The sequence below is a fragment of the Thamnophis elegans genome, chromosome 3, assembly GCF_009769535.1.
Source record: "Thamnophis elegans isolate rThaEle1 chromosome 3, rThaEle1.pri, whole genome shotgun sequence".
NCBI classification, from domain to species: domain Eukaryota; kingdom Metazoa; phylum Chordata; class Lepidosauria; order Squamata; family Colubridae; genus Thamnophis; species Thamnophis elegans.
In genome coordinates, this window is record NC_045543.1 from 86,720,922 (window position 1) to 86,734,936 (window position 14,015).

General features: G+C 36.8%; 1 protein-coding gene across 1 annotated transcript in view; it reads right to left on the reverse strand.

The window, feature by feature from the left end:
• The window catches only part of LOC116506124 (contactin-associated protein-like 4), a 282,199-nt gene that overhangs the window by 65,095 nt on the left and 203,089 nt on the right, over positions 1–14,015 (reverse strand). Inside the window, exons 8-11 of the mRNA XM_032213774.1 lie at positions 13,652–13,913; positions 9,560–9,709; positions 7,431–7,602; positions 2,143–2,249 (exon numbers count right to left, since the gene is read on the reverse strand). Coding sequence (XP_032069665.1) covers positions 2,143–2,249; positions 7,431–7,602; positions 9,560–9,709; positions 13,652–13,913 — 691 coding nt within the window. The remainder of the gene's footprint in view (positions 1–2,142; positions 2,250–7,430; positions 7,603–9,559; positions 9,710–13,651; positions 13,914–14,015) is intronic.

Below are 14,015 nucleotides of genomic sequence, written 5' to 3' on the forward strand. Positions count from 1 at the left end.
TCCATTAGGCAGGGGGAACCTTCAATAGAAGCTTTGATGGAGATCTTCTGCGTACCCGCCGAGGCGAGGTGGACCGACACTGCAGGGGTGGCAGGGACATCCTCCGCCAGGGCATAGCAATCGTTGCGGCGGGCTGGCAGGCACCTGGCCAGTTGGTTCTTGGAAGGTGCTGGGGGACCGTAGACTGGAGGCTGGTTGGCTTGAGGCAGAGGTGGCAAGTTGGCCCAGCAGACCTGCGCCAGGTGGCCCTTCTTGCCGCAGCGGCGGCAGACAGCCGTCTTGAAAGGGCAGGCTGCCCGGGCATGAGAGCCTCCGCAGCCGAGACAGGCGGCAGCAGCAGCAGGAGCACAAACTAGAGAAGGTTGTTGTGGCTGAGGCCGCCGAGGGATGGCCCTCAGTCGATCGACCTGGGCCTCGTAGAACTGGTCTGGCAGGGGAACCAGTTCATCGATGAGATTGGTTATATGCGAAGAAGGTGGCGGAGGCAGAGACGCAGGAGCTGGTAGGGCAGGCAAGGCAGGTTCAGCGGCCAAAGTGGATGCGGGAGGCAGGTAGCTGGCCATCTCTACGGTGGACAGCTCCGCGAGCTCTGCAGCCCTTGCCTCGTCGATGGCGAATGTGAGCGTGATGTTGGTCTTGCCAAGAAGATGCTGTCTGAGAAAAAGGTCCTTAAGACCACAGATGAACTGCTCAGTCAAATTGTCCTCCAGGTCAGGGAAATCACACTGAGCAGCAGCGACTCATAAGGCCTGGAGGAACTGATTTACTGAGTCAGTCGGCTTCTGAACGCACCAGCAGTATGCAAACCGGCACGTAATTTTGGACGGCGTTGGGGCGTAATGGGCTTGGAGTCCCTCCATCAGTTCGTCCCACGACAGATCATAGACAGCCCGAGGGGCCGCGAAGGAGCGGGCCGTCATGAACATTTCGAGTCTGCAGGCAGTCAAAAAGAACCTGCACTTTCTGGCTTGCAAGTATCCCTGACGGTTGTTAGCAATTAAGAAACACTCGAACCACTCTAAAAAGGCAGCCCAGGATTTGCCGGTTGCTCCGAAAGGAGCGAAAGCGGGCATTCCAGCCATGTCAAGTAGCGGCTGAGGTGAAGCGAGGGGCGGAAGATTGTCCGGTCAATAGGCCCCTAAAAAAAAATTGTTGCTTGCCCTGTAGGTCGTATTCAGAGCCTGGAATCCCACCAGCTCATTGCCAGTGTTAGATTCTCAGAAAGAACCAGGCGGGAGGTGTCTGAGGTAACCGTAAGTAAAACACATTTATTACAGGCACGAACAAACAACAGGAGTAGACCGGCACCCTTCCTCTAGAGCTGTCAGACAGGAGAACCAATAGCCGCGCGTATGACAGCCCGACAACTTGCAGGTCGTGCCTGATTGGTTAAGGCGCGCCTGGCTGTTGCCGAGCTGTCATTCGTAAGTCCGAGGACTTACTCGGGATTCAACAATAGGCTGCAGCAGATGCTGGCTTTAGCACAGCAAACAGATGGAAGTAATGCTGTGAACAATGTATTCATTTCCTAGCTGTCTATTTTCTACTCGTTGTGATTCTTGTCTTGCTTTGGATTGACATTGTGCCTTGACTTGGATTGTGCCTTGTGAACTCTTCACTTTTCTTGCCCCGTGAACTGTGAACTGTGTACAAGAACTCTTTTACTATGGATTTAATTTTGCCTGGTGGGTTTATTTTGATTGGGAAACTTTCAAGTGCCTTGTGGATTCATTGGCCATTGCTCTGTGGACTAGCGTGGGTCTGCTTGTGACTGGACTTAATTGGAACACTTCTGGATTTTTGGTGAAGGGAGTTGTGAAGGAATTTTAATAAACCCATTAAACCACAGTTACATGTCCCTCTGTAAGCAGGACAGCACAGTGACAGAGTTTCCTTTCCCAATGGTAATGCAAGGACTTTTGTAAAAGCTTGATTTTTATATGGTTGAATGCCGGCTATCTTGCAAGTATAATATTCAGCTTTGAAAGGAAACCCAGGAATGTTCTACATAGATAATTCTGATACTACATAAAACAGAACTATGCATTAAAAAAAAAACTGGAAAAAAATCATTCAATAAACAAATACTACTGGGATCTAAAATACAATGTTTAAATTATTATTAATTATATTAAGACTTACAATAATGACATGTAGCCCCTGTGTAGCCTGTGTTTGCACAATTGCAATAAAAACTGTTCCAGGACTGTGAGCATTCTCCACCATGTTCACAATAATTGGGCAGGCATCTACAAAGTCAAAAAAAATATAACAATATTTTTAGAATAGCATTAAGGTAAAGTATAGATTTTATTGCACTTATTTATTAGTAACATGAGTTGTGGGTAATCATTTCACCAATAATAAGAAAGTAATTATAAAAAAAATAAGTCAAAATAATTCAATATGAATTCAGGTGTTTGTGAACTGAGTACAAACACACATACTGGTGAGAGACATCAGCACTCTGGAATATTCCACTCTTATAATGATATATGACATTAGTAATGTAGGTTTTTAGCAAATGTTAATGTATATCTTAATCAAACAGATACCATCTTTTATCCTACCCAATAAAAAGATAGAGATTTCTTCAAGTTGAGCTCAACTCCCAGAGATTTAATGAGCACCTATATGAAATTTTCTTAGCAGTAACATGGAAGGGGTTTTCTACTGCTACCTGTTGAGATTTTTATTTTAACTTGATAGTTTAGCCTACAGATATACATTTCTCAATGTCTTAGATCTGATCCATTTTAGCTGTCTAAAATATGTCAAACACATGCTCTAGTTGCAAACTGGCCAATTTTTATTGGAAGCATCAGAAATAAATAATTGAAACATTATAATTTTAAAAAGTCTGAAATTCTATTTTATAATCCAAATCTGTATCTGCCAGGCACGTAAGATGGGTGGAAGAAAATAAAATAAATTATATAAATTATATAATGCATGGAAAACCATTAATTTTATCTAAACCACTTTTTCCAGAGATGTTGGTGAAAATGATCAGATAACCTCTCTTCTGCCATTCAAATGCTAGAATGTGTCAAGAGAATGGGGTATGAATGTATCCAATTTATGCCTTTCTTCATCCATCCATCCATCCATCCATCCATCCATCCATCCATCCATCCTTTAACAGTCTGTGTTTGATTGTCTGAATTCACATTACCCCATGGAATTAAAGGCCCTAATTTGCACAGATTTAAAATATCATAAATTGAAAATAAATATTTAGTAATATATGGCTTTGTTGGCTGTACAAATGAAGAAAGAAGAACATGAGTAAGACAGTCAAGTTTTTTTCCTCAAAAAGGGGAAAAAAAAAATCCCGAACTCTTAAATCAAAGGAAAAAATGTTTACTATCCTGCTACTGGTTGACATAATATGGACCTTTCTGGGATGACATGAAAAGAACTTGGTTTAAAAGAGCAACACTGTCATGTTAATACCTTCTTTAGACCAGCTATTCTATTATAAGCTTATTAATAGACCCTATAACAAATGAAGTGAGAGCTATGGATATATTTTTCCCCATATTAGTTTTATTCAATTTATTAATATTTCCAATGGATATATTCCTTAGTTTTATTTTAAAAATAAAGATCTAATGGATTAAAGTAAATCAGAAAGTTATACTTTTTTTCTTTTGTTAAAAACAATTCATCAATTACTGATTCCTCACTGAAAATGTATACAAATGAGTTTTGGACTAGAGATACATCTGGAAGTACCTGGAGAAGAACCACAAAATGGCTGCCACAGAGGACTTGTATCCTTCTAAAATGGCCACTATAATAGGCCTCACTGATCAGACAGCATCCATTTACTCAAGAAAACCTCTAGATGCTGCATATCATTGCAAATAGGATGTTGATCTGATCCTTGTATTTTCAACACTGGCCTCCTTTCCTCTGGCCAAAGAAAATTAATGCTCTGTTAGCTTCTGACTAGAGATTTTTTTTCTATTACAAGACTTTAAAACACCTGCCATTAAAACAATATTTAAAGTCTTATAGCAGGAGGAAAAGGAAGGAAAATAGAAAATTTATTCACTGGTCCTCAGTATGGTGCCTGCATTTGCAAATTCAGACTCACTCTGCAATCACGTTAAAAATATTAATGTTAATACAAGCCAATTGAAGAATCTGCTTTGAGGAATCGGGATGGAAGGAGAGGTTGTTAGACAGGAAAAGACTATGCTATTTATAATGCTTTTCTTTTAAAAAAAATCATCTCCTGGTGAGATGAGATGAGGAAATAGTTGTTGATCCTTTATAAACTGTTGCAGATTAACAGATAAACTAACCTGCTGAGTTGGGGAAAGAAACTTTCCAGTGTTTGTGTTTGTGAATGCTTTGCGATTGTCTCCAGGCAAAAACATCATAGGTTACTTGAGACATGGGATAGCACTGGGGTGGTCTCTCCTGAATTTGCTAGCCTAGAAAAATTGACTCTTGGTTCAAGGCAGTTCCTCTGCCCTCCGCAATACAATCCAAAACAAAGTAATGGCTGCAGAGACCAGTTGGCATTATGTAGAACACTGGTTGCATTTACATCTGTGAAATAGATGCTTTGAAACATGTGGAGGTACGATCAAAGATTGGAAATAGATGCTTCATTGTGTAATTTTTCCACATTCATGCACATCTCATCCACTTTGGGATACGTGCAGAGACACACAGGAGCCACTGACAAAAGACATAGTTTTTGCAGCCTTTATATCCTTATCATATTCAAGGCAAAGGACATTTGAAGTCCTAAAACATTTAGGAGATTGTTTACGAAGTCTTCTGATGTAGTATAAAGAAGGTTAATGGAAAATAAGACATATCCCTAAATAAGCTGTAGTTATAGCCTATATAGGGAAAAAAGATCAAAGACTTTTTGTATTTTTGTAAGAAATAGGATCATTCTAATAATTCTTCAAAGGACAGACATTCTCATGGTTACCATAGATCATAAAGAAAAAATAGGTACTGAGAGTTTTGTAGATATAGTCAAAAACACCATGGAAAATATTTTTAAAATATCTAGGTCTGGATGACATAAAAGAAAAAAAAAGTCAAGAATGTAATGAATAATATCTTGTTGCAACAGCAAACAGACACTGTATTTTTGTTTTGTTCCTTTTTTTCTGTTATTACTTTAAAAGCAATAAAAATAAATAAAATACAAATTTAATGAACTGAAGTTTCAAATCCTTTTTTTTTTAGTATAGAGACCTTATTGGAAAAAGAAATTCTACAATTGTAGCCAAATATACAGATTTCAGTCCATTACACTGAATATTACAGACCACAATTTTGTTTGAAATATGATCTATATTATATCTATATCTATAAAAGAATTAGTCTGATTAGTCTGATCCCAATACTGAGGTATGGACTGGCAAGCTTTTATAAGAAAATAGGTGGGCTGATTGTCATACAACCAATAGACTACCATGCCTTATAATTGTTTGGGCAGCTGCCATGGTCTAAGGCTCCCTAAGGTAGTCATGAACTGATGTTAGTTTCCTGGATACTTCAACAATATGTTTGGAAAGTGGATCTTATTTCAATTCCATGTGGGTTATCATTATAACCATTCAACGTCTGTGGAATAAGTTGATCCTGAACTAATATTCTCTACTTGGTTCAACTTCGGTGCTCCCCATTTTTCTGTGTTTCCTCCTACCTTCTGACTGCTTCTTCTGATCAGTTATTAATGGCCACAGAGAAGTCTACTGAGTCTCATTTGCCTCTTTCAGAATCATGACTGTAGCTGGGCATTCTCTGAAATTTATTCTGAACAAGTCCTTTTGCACAACAGCCTTTCTCCTATTCATTAAAACAGCTTCTGGATGAGTCTCAAGAGATGTTGTGGCTGCTATAAGAGTCATGTTAACTTTAAAGAAGACACAACTTTTTTCAGGCTGACATGAAAGCATTGCATTCCCTCATGAATGTGAGATTGTTATCAATCCATTGTAGCCATAATGAGAAACAGCATTTTCTACACTAAATTATTTCAATAGATCCTCACCCTCACCCTAACCATAAGTCCATACTCCAAAATATTTTATTATTAATTCATATGCTACATGAATACTTCTTAAGGGAGGCAAAACAAAATAACAAACAACAATCTAGCTCTGGAGAATACATTCTGTTACAAATATCTATTTTTGTATTTGTATAGAGTACTTTTGATTATGCTGTTCTTTTTCAAGGGCTCAAAGACAGTGTGTAAAATTTTGTGTCATACAATTTTCATGTACCAAGAAGCAGTTAGTTAAAAAGAAGCAACACAAATTGCCGGACATACAATTCTAGTTTATAGAAGTGTGAGTTACATGAAAAATTCTTTTGAAGGAAAAAAAGATCCTTTAGATCCTAAAACTGCTAAATTTAATATGGTCAATGTTTTATTATTGTTCTTATATAAGAATATATATAATTATTTTTTACGTGACCCGACAAAAGCGCGAACGTCATAAGCGCACTGACAAAACTGTGGCGCTAAAACCGCGATGTCAAAAGCGCATCGACAACAGCGCGCCGACAACAGCACGCCGACAACAGCGCGATTTAAGTTAAGGTAAGGTTTAGGTTTAGGTTTAGGGTTAGGTTTAGGGTTAGGTTTAGGTTTAGGGTTAGGTTTAGGGTTAGGTTTAGGGTTAGGGTTAGGTTTAGGGTTAGGTTACAGTGCGCTTCTATCGGCGCGCTGTTGTCGGCACGCTTCAGGGCTCATTCATCGCTCCTTCGTCGTGCGGTTTTGTCGGCGCGGTTTTGTCACCGCGGTTTAGTGAGCCGCGCTTTTGTCGTTCGCGCATTTGTGGTGGAACCATTTTTTATGCCTTAGGAAAGGAAGACAACAGATCTGCTTATTGGGTTCAGCAAATGTGTGCAACAATGCATAATTTTAATATTCATTATAATCTTTTCATCTGACTGTCCCTGTGCCATCCCTGAATAAATTGTGTAATCTGGTCTGATAAGACATTAAATAGATATAGCTAATCTATACACACCAAACCAAGCAAATTTTAGCAAGTGCATTTATTATCTATGACTCAGATACGTTTTCACAAGGCATTTTATTGTCAACCTGGCCTTAATATAATGTTGAAGATAGTTTGCTAAGTGCCACCAAGCCAGAGAAAACAGCCATAAATATAGATCGAGAAACTTTGAATTGCAGGGCAATTGAAATTCTAGGACGCAAGTAGTAACAGTATTGGGGAAAAAAAGAAAAGAAAAAGAAATTTGCAATGCTTTCTTCAAATAACTAAAAGTTTAGGGGCAAAACAGTTGTCATTTTGTCTTCATATATATCCAACTTACATAAGGACCAGAAAGAAAAGCATGTTTAAAATATCTAAATGTTTTAATCTCAGCAGCAATCAAAAATCAATCTTATTCACTGAAATATAATCTCTTACCTATCTATAATGCCACACAAATCTATTTGAAGGTCACTGAAATGTTCCATTGTATTTTGTTGAACTGAAATTAAATCTATAGGTTTGCCATCAATGGAAATTTGTTTCATACATCCAAGGAAGCTACTGTAGGGATTCTTACATTCTGAGTTGTTGACATTAATTGGGCATCCTAGAAGTTAAAATATGAAAGTGATTAATTGGGGAAAATAATTAAATTTACAATATAATGCCCTACTGATAGACTTACCATGTACTAGGAAGTATAATCCGAGATTCCAACTTAATTCACACATAATTCTATAATTCCAGAACAAAATAAACAATGACTTGAAAAAATGCAGTTCTTTTATGTGATTTATGCAAAGTTCTAAGAAGTACCTGATTAGCTTTTCCCATAGATGAAAGCTACAATGAATATATTTATTTTTAAAATTATTATAAAAAATTGGCAGGGTGCTTCTTATTTTTAAGATTAACATACTGTCAGTTTATCAACAAAAGTAAAAATGGAAATAAGCAGAAATGAATGTAATGCTACCACAATGCCAGCAGAAAAGAAAATACATCAATGACATCATAAAGAGAAGGATATGCACATTTGTAAGTTTTCATATTCTCAGTAATTCCCCTTCCAGTGACAAAAGTCCTTTGAACAGTCATCAGTTTGAAATATGAATGCCAACAGGCTATGCAACATGACAAATGACACCATTTCCATTAGTGACTTGTTTTTCTAGTGTGACAGTGGCACATTACGATTTATGCACCCAAACCCTTCCTTGATATTAATCCAAATGTATTACCTTCTAAGTCTTATTAACCCTCCTTGTCTGGTAATATTCAATAACTTTAACAGAGTTCATAATGAAGCCTGTTTATATCTTAAGAAAGAAAATGCTGATTTAAAGTAAACTATGAGAAATAATAGTAACAATTATATTAAACTTATTTGCTTTATCCAGACAGTCTGCTGTAACTCAGGGAGCTGAACATTCAGACATTTTGTTTGAAGGAATTTTATATAAAATTTAGGAATAGGAAAATGTTCTTTTAAATTATGTATAAGTATTTTCTGCACAAAATGGCTTTATCATTAGTTAAACATATATAGGATTGAAACAATTGGTTTAACATAATATTAGTGCTATAGTTCTATAATATTATACTATATAAAATTGCTCAGATGTTCAAAATTATCCAATGAGCAAATTTAGGTTTCAGCTCTGCCTGTAAAGATTATCAACCAAACATACACAGAATGTATGTTTACATTAGCTTGAGAACTATGTCAAATTAGGACAAAAGGCACACGTAGAGTTATGAAAGAAGTTTACATTATTTCTCTCTTAAATCTCTCTTCATTCCCTCAATAAATGCCCAAAAGAGAAACAGAAATAATAAAATAAAATAATTGAGAACAAATGAATCTTGAGAGCACGTGTTAACACACACCCAAATGAAATCTGCTCCCCCCCCCCATTTCTGAGTTGAATGTACTCATCTGTCTTCAGGGGAAAAATATGTGTGATGAGGCATCATTGTGTATATGTATCTTTTATCAATGGAAATGAGGCTTAGCTTCAAATATTCTCAAACATTTGTAGAATAAGCAGGAAAAACATCCTTGTTTAAATCTCCTGCAGCTTTAAATTCTTTTAGAATGTTGAAAGTCCTTTTAGAGATTACCATTGTTGTATATGTACATTTGTGGTATACAGTTTTGTCAATATTGTAAGTTTTAGGGGAAAGGGAAATAGTACAGTAGTTTTATGTGCATTCAGCCTGGTGGCTTTTATAATTTTGCAAACTTAGGATCATATACAAGGAAAGACAGTGAGAAAGATTAAATATTAGTTTTTACAGCACTATATTAAGAAATTGCTTTAAATGTTAAAATCAGATGACTCTTCTTCCAAAAAACCTCAAAACCCTGAAGAATTGGTATATCTCATCAAATCTTAGTCCTCTGCTCAGCCCAGAAGATGTTAATGACATGAAGCAGAGATGTTCAACTGAAATCTACAATAAATATTACTAATAATACTTCCATATGAAACCAAGTTTCATTTATAGTTTTTCAAAACTCAGATTTTTATGGTTTAAGAAGAAAATGAAATGTATCTCACCTCCAAAATAATAGGTGTCTCCTGAAAATATATGCATAGGTACTAACATATGAGATGTTGACATTGCTTCATTATCTACCATTAAGGTTACACGATTCTTTTTAGTTAACAAATATATAGAATGCCACTGCCCATTATGTAATCCAGCACCTATAAGGGGAAAAATGACAAGAAATGTTGAAATCTAGAGAACTTATTAATATAATATCTGACAAGAATTTCATTATCTTTAGCACTTCTGAGAAAATGAAATTCCAGCTTGTGTGAATCACCATACATTTGCTTTCTTTTTCTCTTTACTGACTTCCTGTCCTTGTATTACCAAGGGATAGACTATAGTATTTAAATGAAAGATTCCATGTTGTCACAAGCAGATATTTCTAATACTTTGGTGTAATTTATAATGTCTTTTACCATCACCTCCAGTCAAATGCCTATTCAGGTTTTTGTGTGTGATAAAATTAAGAGTTGTATTGAGTCCAAAATTTCTGTTGTTAAGTGAGACATTTCTTAAGTGAGTTGTGCCCCATATTATAATCTCTCTTGCCAAAGTTGTTAAGTGTATCATTGCATATTAAATTAGTAACACAGTTGTTAAGTGACTCTGGCTTCCACATTGATGTTGTGGTCCTAGGTCAGAACAATTGGCTCATCAGAAGGTCAAAAAAGGTGATCATGACACTCTAACCATAATAAATTGCCAAGCATCCAAATTTTTATGATGTGACTATGGGAATGTTGCAATAGCCATGTGAAAAATGGTCATAAATCACCTTTCTCAGTGCCGTTTTAACTTTGAACAGTGACTAAATGAACTGTTGTAAGTCAAAAACTACCTGTACCGAGCTTTGATCGAGTGATTTGATGGTGACTCAGTTGAATCATGTCTCGAAGACGGCCCACAAACTGATGCAACATTCTATATAATACCAATCCTAATTGTAACCCATATCCTAATTTCTTATTTCGAAACTTCATCTTTCTAAACAACTGCTGAACAACTAGCAAAAGAAATTGCATTGGGAGCATTATATAAAGACCCTCCTGCAATAGGAAGTCTTGGTTTATTGTCAGTTAATCATTCATAAATTAATATGTGCCATTGTTCTCTGTTTTATGTGGGAAACAAAAAAAAATCTTTATATATCTCTGGTAATGAAGTCTCAGAGCTGCGCTCAAAGTAATATGCTCCAATTTAATTATCACATATTGTCTGTGTGAAAGCCAGGTCATAAGTCTGCCTGTAGGGGAAGAAACCTGTCCAACCATTCATAATTTAATTACTCAATCTCTACTTGCAGACTTGATTTGCTCCAATGGCTACAATAAACATTTCAAACTTACTAGCAAGAGAAAAAAAGTTCATAGTGTGCTGTTGTTAGATAACTTTCTGCTGAGGAAGCAAGAACCTATTTTTTTTAAAAAAAGACATATGATATTTTATAGCTGCATAAGTAAATGAAAACTTTCATTTATAACTCCTCAAGAATTTTGTCTTAGTTGCATTGTACAGTGAGATAAATTCTATTCTAACATAGTTTTTGACTTTTCCTTGCCTGAAGTGTCAGGTTGTAGACAAATATTTTACAGAGTGTTTTGATTTGTGCCTGCCATTTACTAGTCTGTCAGAAATGCATGTTAGGAAGTCAGTTAGACATTACAGGGCATGGAAGAAACCACTTAAAATAGGCAGGGAAATATGATTGTGTCATTAACATGCATGTAATTGGGCTGTGATTTAAACTGCTTTGGGGGAAGCCAGATATATCACAGTAAATGGTACATCAGTGACATTCTTGCTGTAGAATTAACTTTTTCTGATGGTGAGCCTAGGAAAGCCACAAATGGACACACTTTCTGAATTATTTAATCTGAGTTGGGGAGTGTTAGCATACATTGTAATTGGTTGTGCTGCAACTAAACCCTATGTCAGAACTTCAATTCCAGGATGGATGCTTTGTATAAATCACCACCATGATACTGAATTGCTGCTGGCAATAATTCAATTATCCCAGTTGTTATATTTCAGTTACCTTACCACTCACTCAAAGGGAAAGCTGCAAATAAATGCTGCAAGAGGAAAACCTGTAAATCTCCTGTTTTATCAATGCTAATATAAACCATATATGTGATAAAGACCACAACGTTCAATTTAAAAGCAGTATTAGAATAATGCTTAGGCCATTTGCTTTCGGGTTCAAACATCTCTAAAGATATGCCTTCTGAATAACAGAGCTACCGGAAATGACCCAGTAAATCCAAGCAAATACTAAAATACTTTGAGGGTTATCTTTTTAATGTATCTGTTGCAATGTATTGGTCATCCAGATTTTTAAAAGCCAGATGTGGTTGCTCTCCTGTGATTAACCTTGGTGACATTTCATATACAAGATTGGGCTTTTATATATGACATAGGGTATTTTTTTTAAATTTTTCCCAGTACTTCTGGTTGTCCACTATTGGGAAGAAAACATTGGCTTGCAAAGTCACCTAAATGATTAAAGGCAGTGAGAAAACATCATTGAACTTAAGTCCTAATGGTAACTTTCCCATAAATAACTGGCCATTGTGGAACCAGAATGCTATAATACAATACAATAGCAGAGTTGGAAGGGACTTTGGAGGTCTTCTAGTCCAACCCCCTGCCTAGGCAGGAAACCCTATACTGTTTCAGACAAATGGCTATCCAACATCTTCTTAAAGACTTTCAGTTTTGGGGCATTCACAGCTTCTGGAGGCAAGCTGTTCCACTGATTAATTGTTCTAACTGTCAGGAAATTTCTTGTTCTACCCTCAGTTGCCTTGGAAAATAGTTTCACTCCCTCTTCTTTGTGGCAACCCCTGAGATATTGGAACACTGCTATCACATCTCCCCTAGTCCTTTTTTCTATTGAACTAGACATAACCAATTCCTGCAACCGTTCTTCGCATGTTTTAGTCTCCAGTCCCCTTATGATCTTTGTTGCTCTTCTCTGCACACTTTCTAGAGTCTCCACATCTTTTCTACATTGTGGTGACCAGAACTGAATGCAGTATTCCAAGTGTGGCCTTACCAAGGCATTATAAAGTGGTATTAACACTTCACGTGATCTTGATTCTATCCCTCTGTTTATGCAGCCTACAAATGTGTTGGCTTTTTTGGCAGCTGCTGCACACTGCTGGCTCATATTTAAATGGTTGTCCATTACGACTCCAAGATCCCACTCACAGTTACTACTATTGAACAAGGTACAACCTATACTTTACATGTGCATTTTGTTTTTCTTGCCTAAATGTAGAACCTTACTCTTTTTTGGACTAAATGAATGTGGCTGTTCCTGAGTTATAGTCTAATGACCTCACAAATGGATATTCATTAAGCAAGTTCAAGGAATATTTCTATCCAGTGCCAGGTGTGTGTTAATCTGATTTTTTTTATTGGAATGACCTTCAGTGGCCATGAAAGTTAACAATGATGAAACTTGTACCATTTTATCTGGAAAGCACAGCGTAACCCAACCCCAAATATAATCTTAAAACAACTCAAAGAATTACTTAGAATTATGCCCAAATTATTAGATTCAACAATTTGGTTTCCTGCTATCAGACTCTGCTATCATACAGATTCTGTAATTCATATATTTAGGCATAGAGGTTTAGATTTGTGATAAAAGAAGGCATATTATATAGTCTTTACTTTATACAGGTTTTTCATAAGTTCCAGAACTCTACCTTCTAGAGAACCAGACAGGCTGGTTCCATGTACTTAGTATATCATATATTCTTTTATTCAAATTATTTCAGCTGAACAACATATGAAGTTGAGCTTTGTAGGAGGCCCTGTGACAAACATTTCCCATGTTAAGCAACTTTGGTGTTCTTCAAACTTTCCAACTTCAGATGTTTAAGGTCAGAGTGCCAGGATTCTCATCTACTGCCATGCCAACTGGGGAATTCTGGAATTTGAATCCCATTTACATTGCAGAAAACTGGTATAAATAAAGCATGTTTTTCTCACTTAAAAGATAAACACACACAATGCTCTCATCAGAATTCTGATGCTTAGTCCAGGAATTTATTTTAGAAATTGCTTTCTTCTGCTTTTTGCTTCACCTGCAGTGATGTCACTCTGTGCCTTTCCCGGTTTGTAGAAGCTCAGCTTAACTTTCCCATCACTTAGATACATAAGGAGGCCACCTGAAGTCTGATATAGTTTATTTGATAGCAAAAGTCCCTCATTGTTCCAGGTGCGGAAATGAAAACTGACTGAAATTTCATCTAGTCCTGCTGTTCCAGGCAATGCTAAATAGCTGTTGGGGTTTAAAAAGGTGACAGGAATAATTGGCGGCTCAGAACAGGAGAAAGATATATTGCCCTGGAAACAAAGGAAACAAGATAAACATTAGGCCAATGCAGAAATGGAGAAGATTAGGCAAGATTAGTTTGTCTACTACCATGGTCAGAAATTACAGATAGC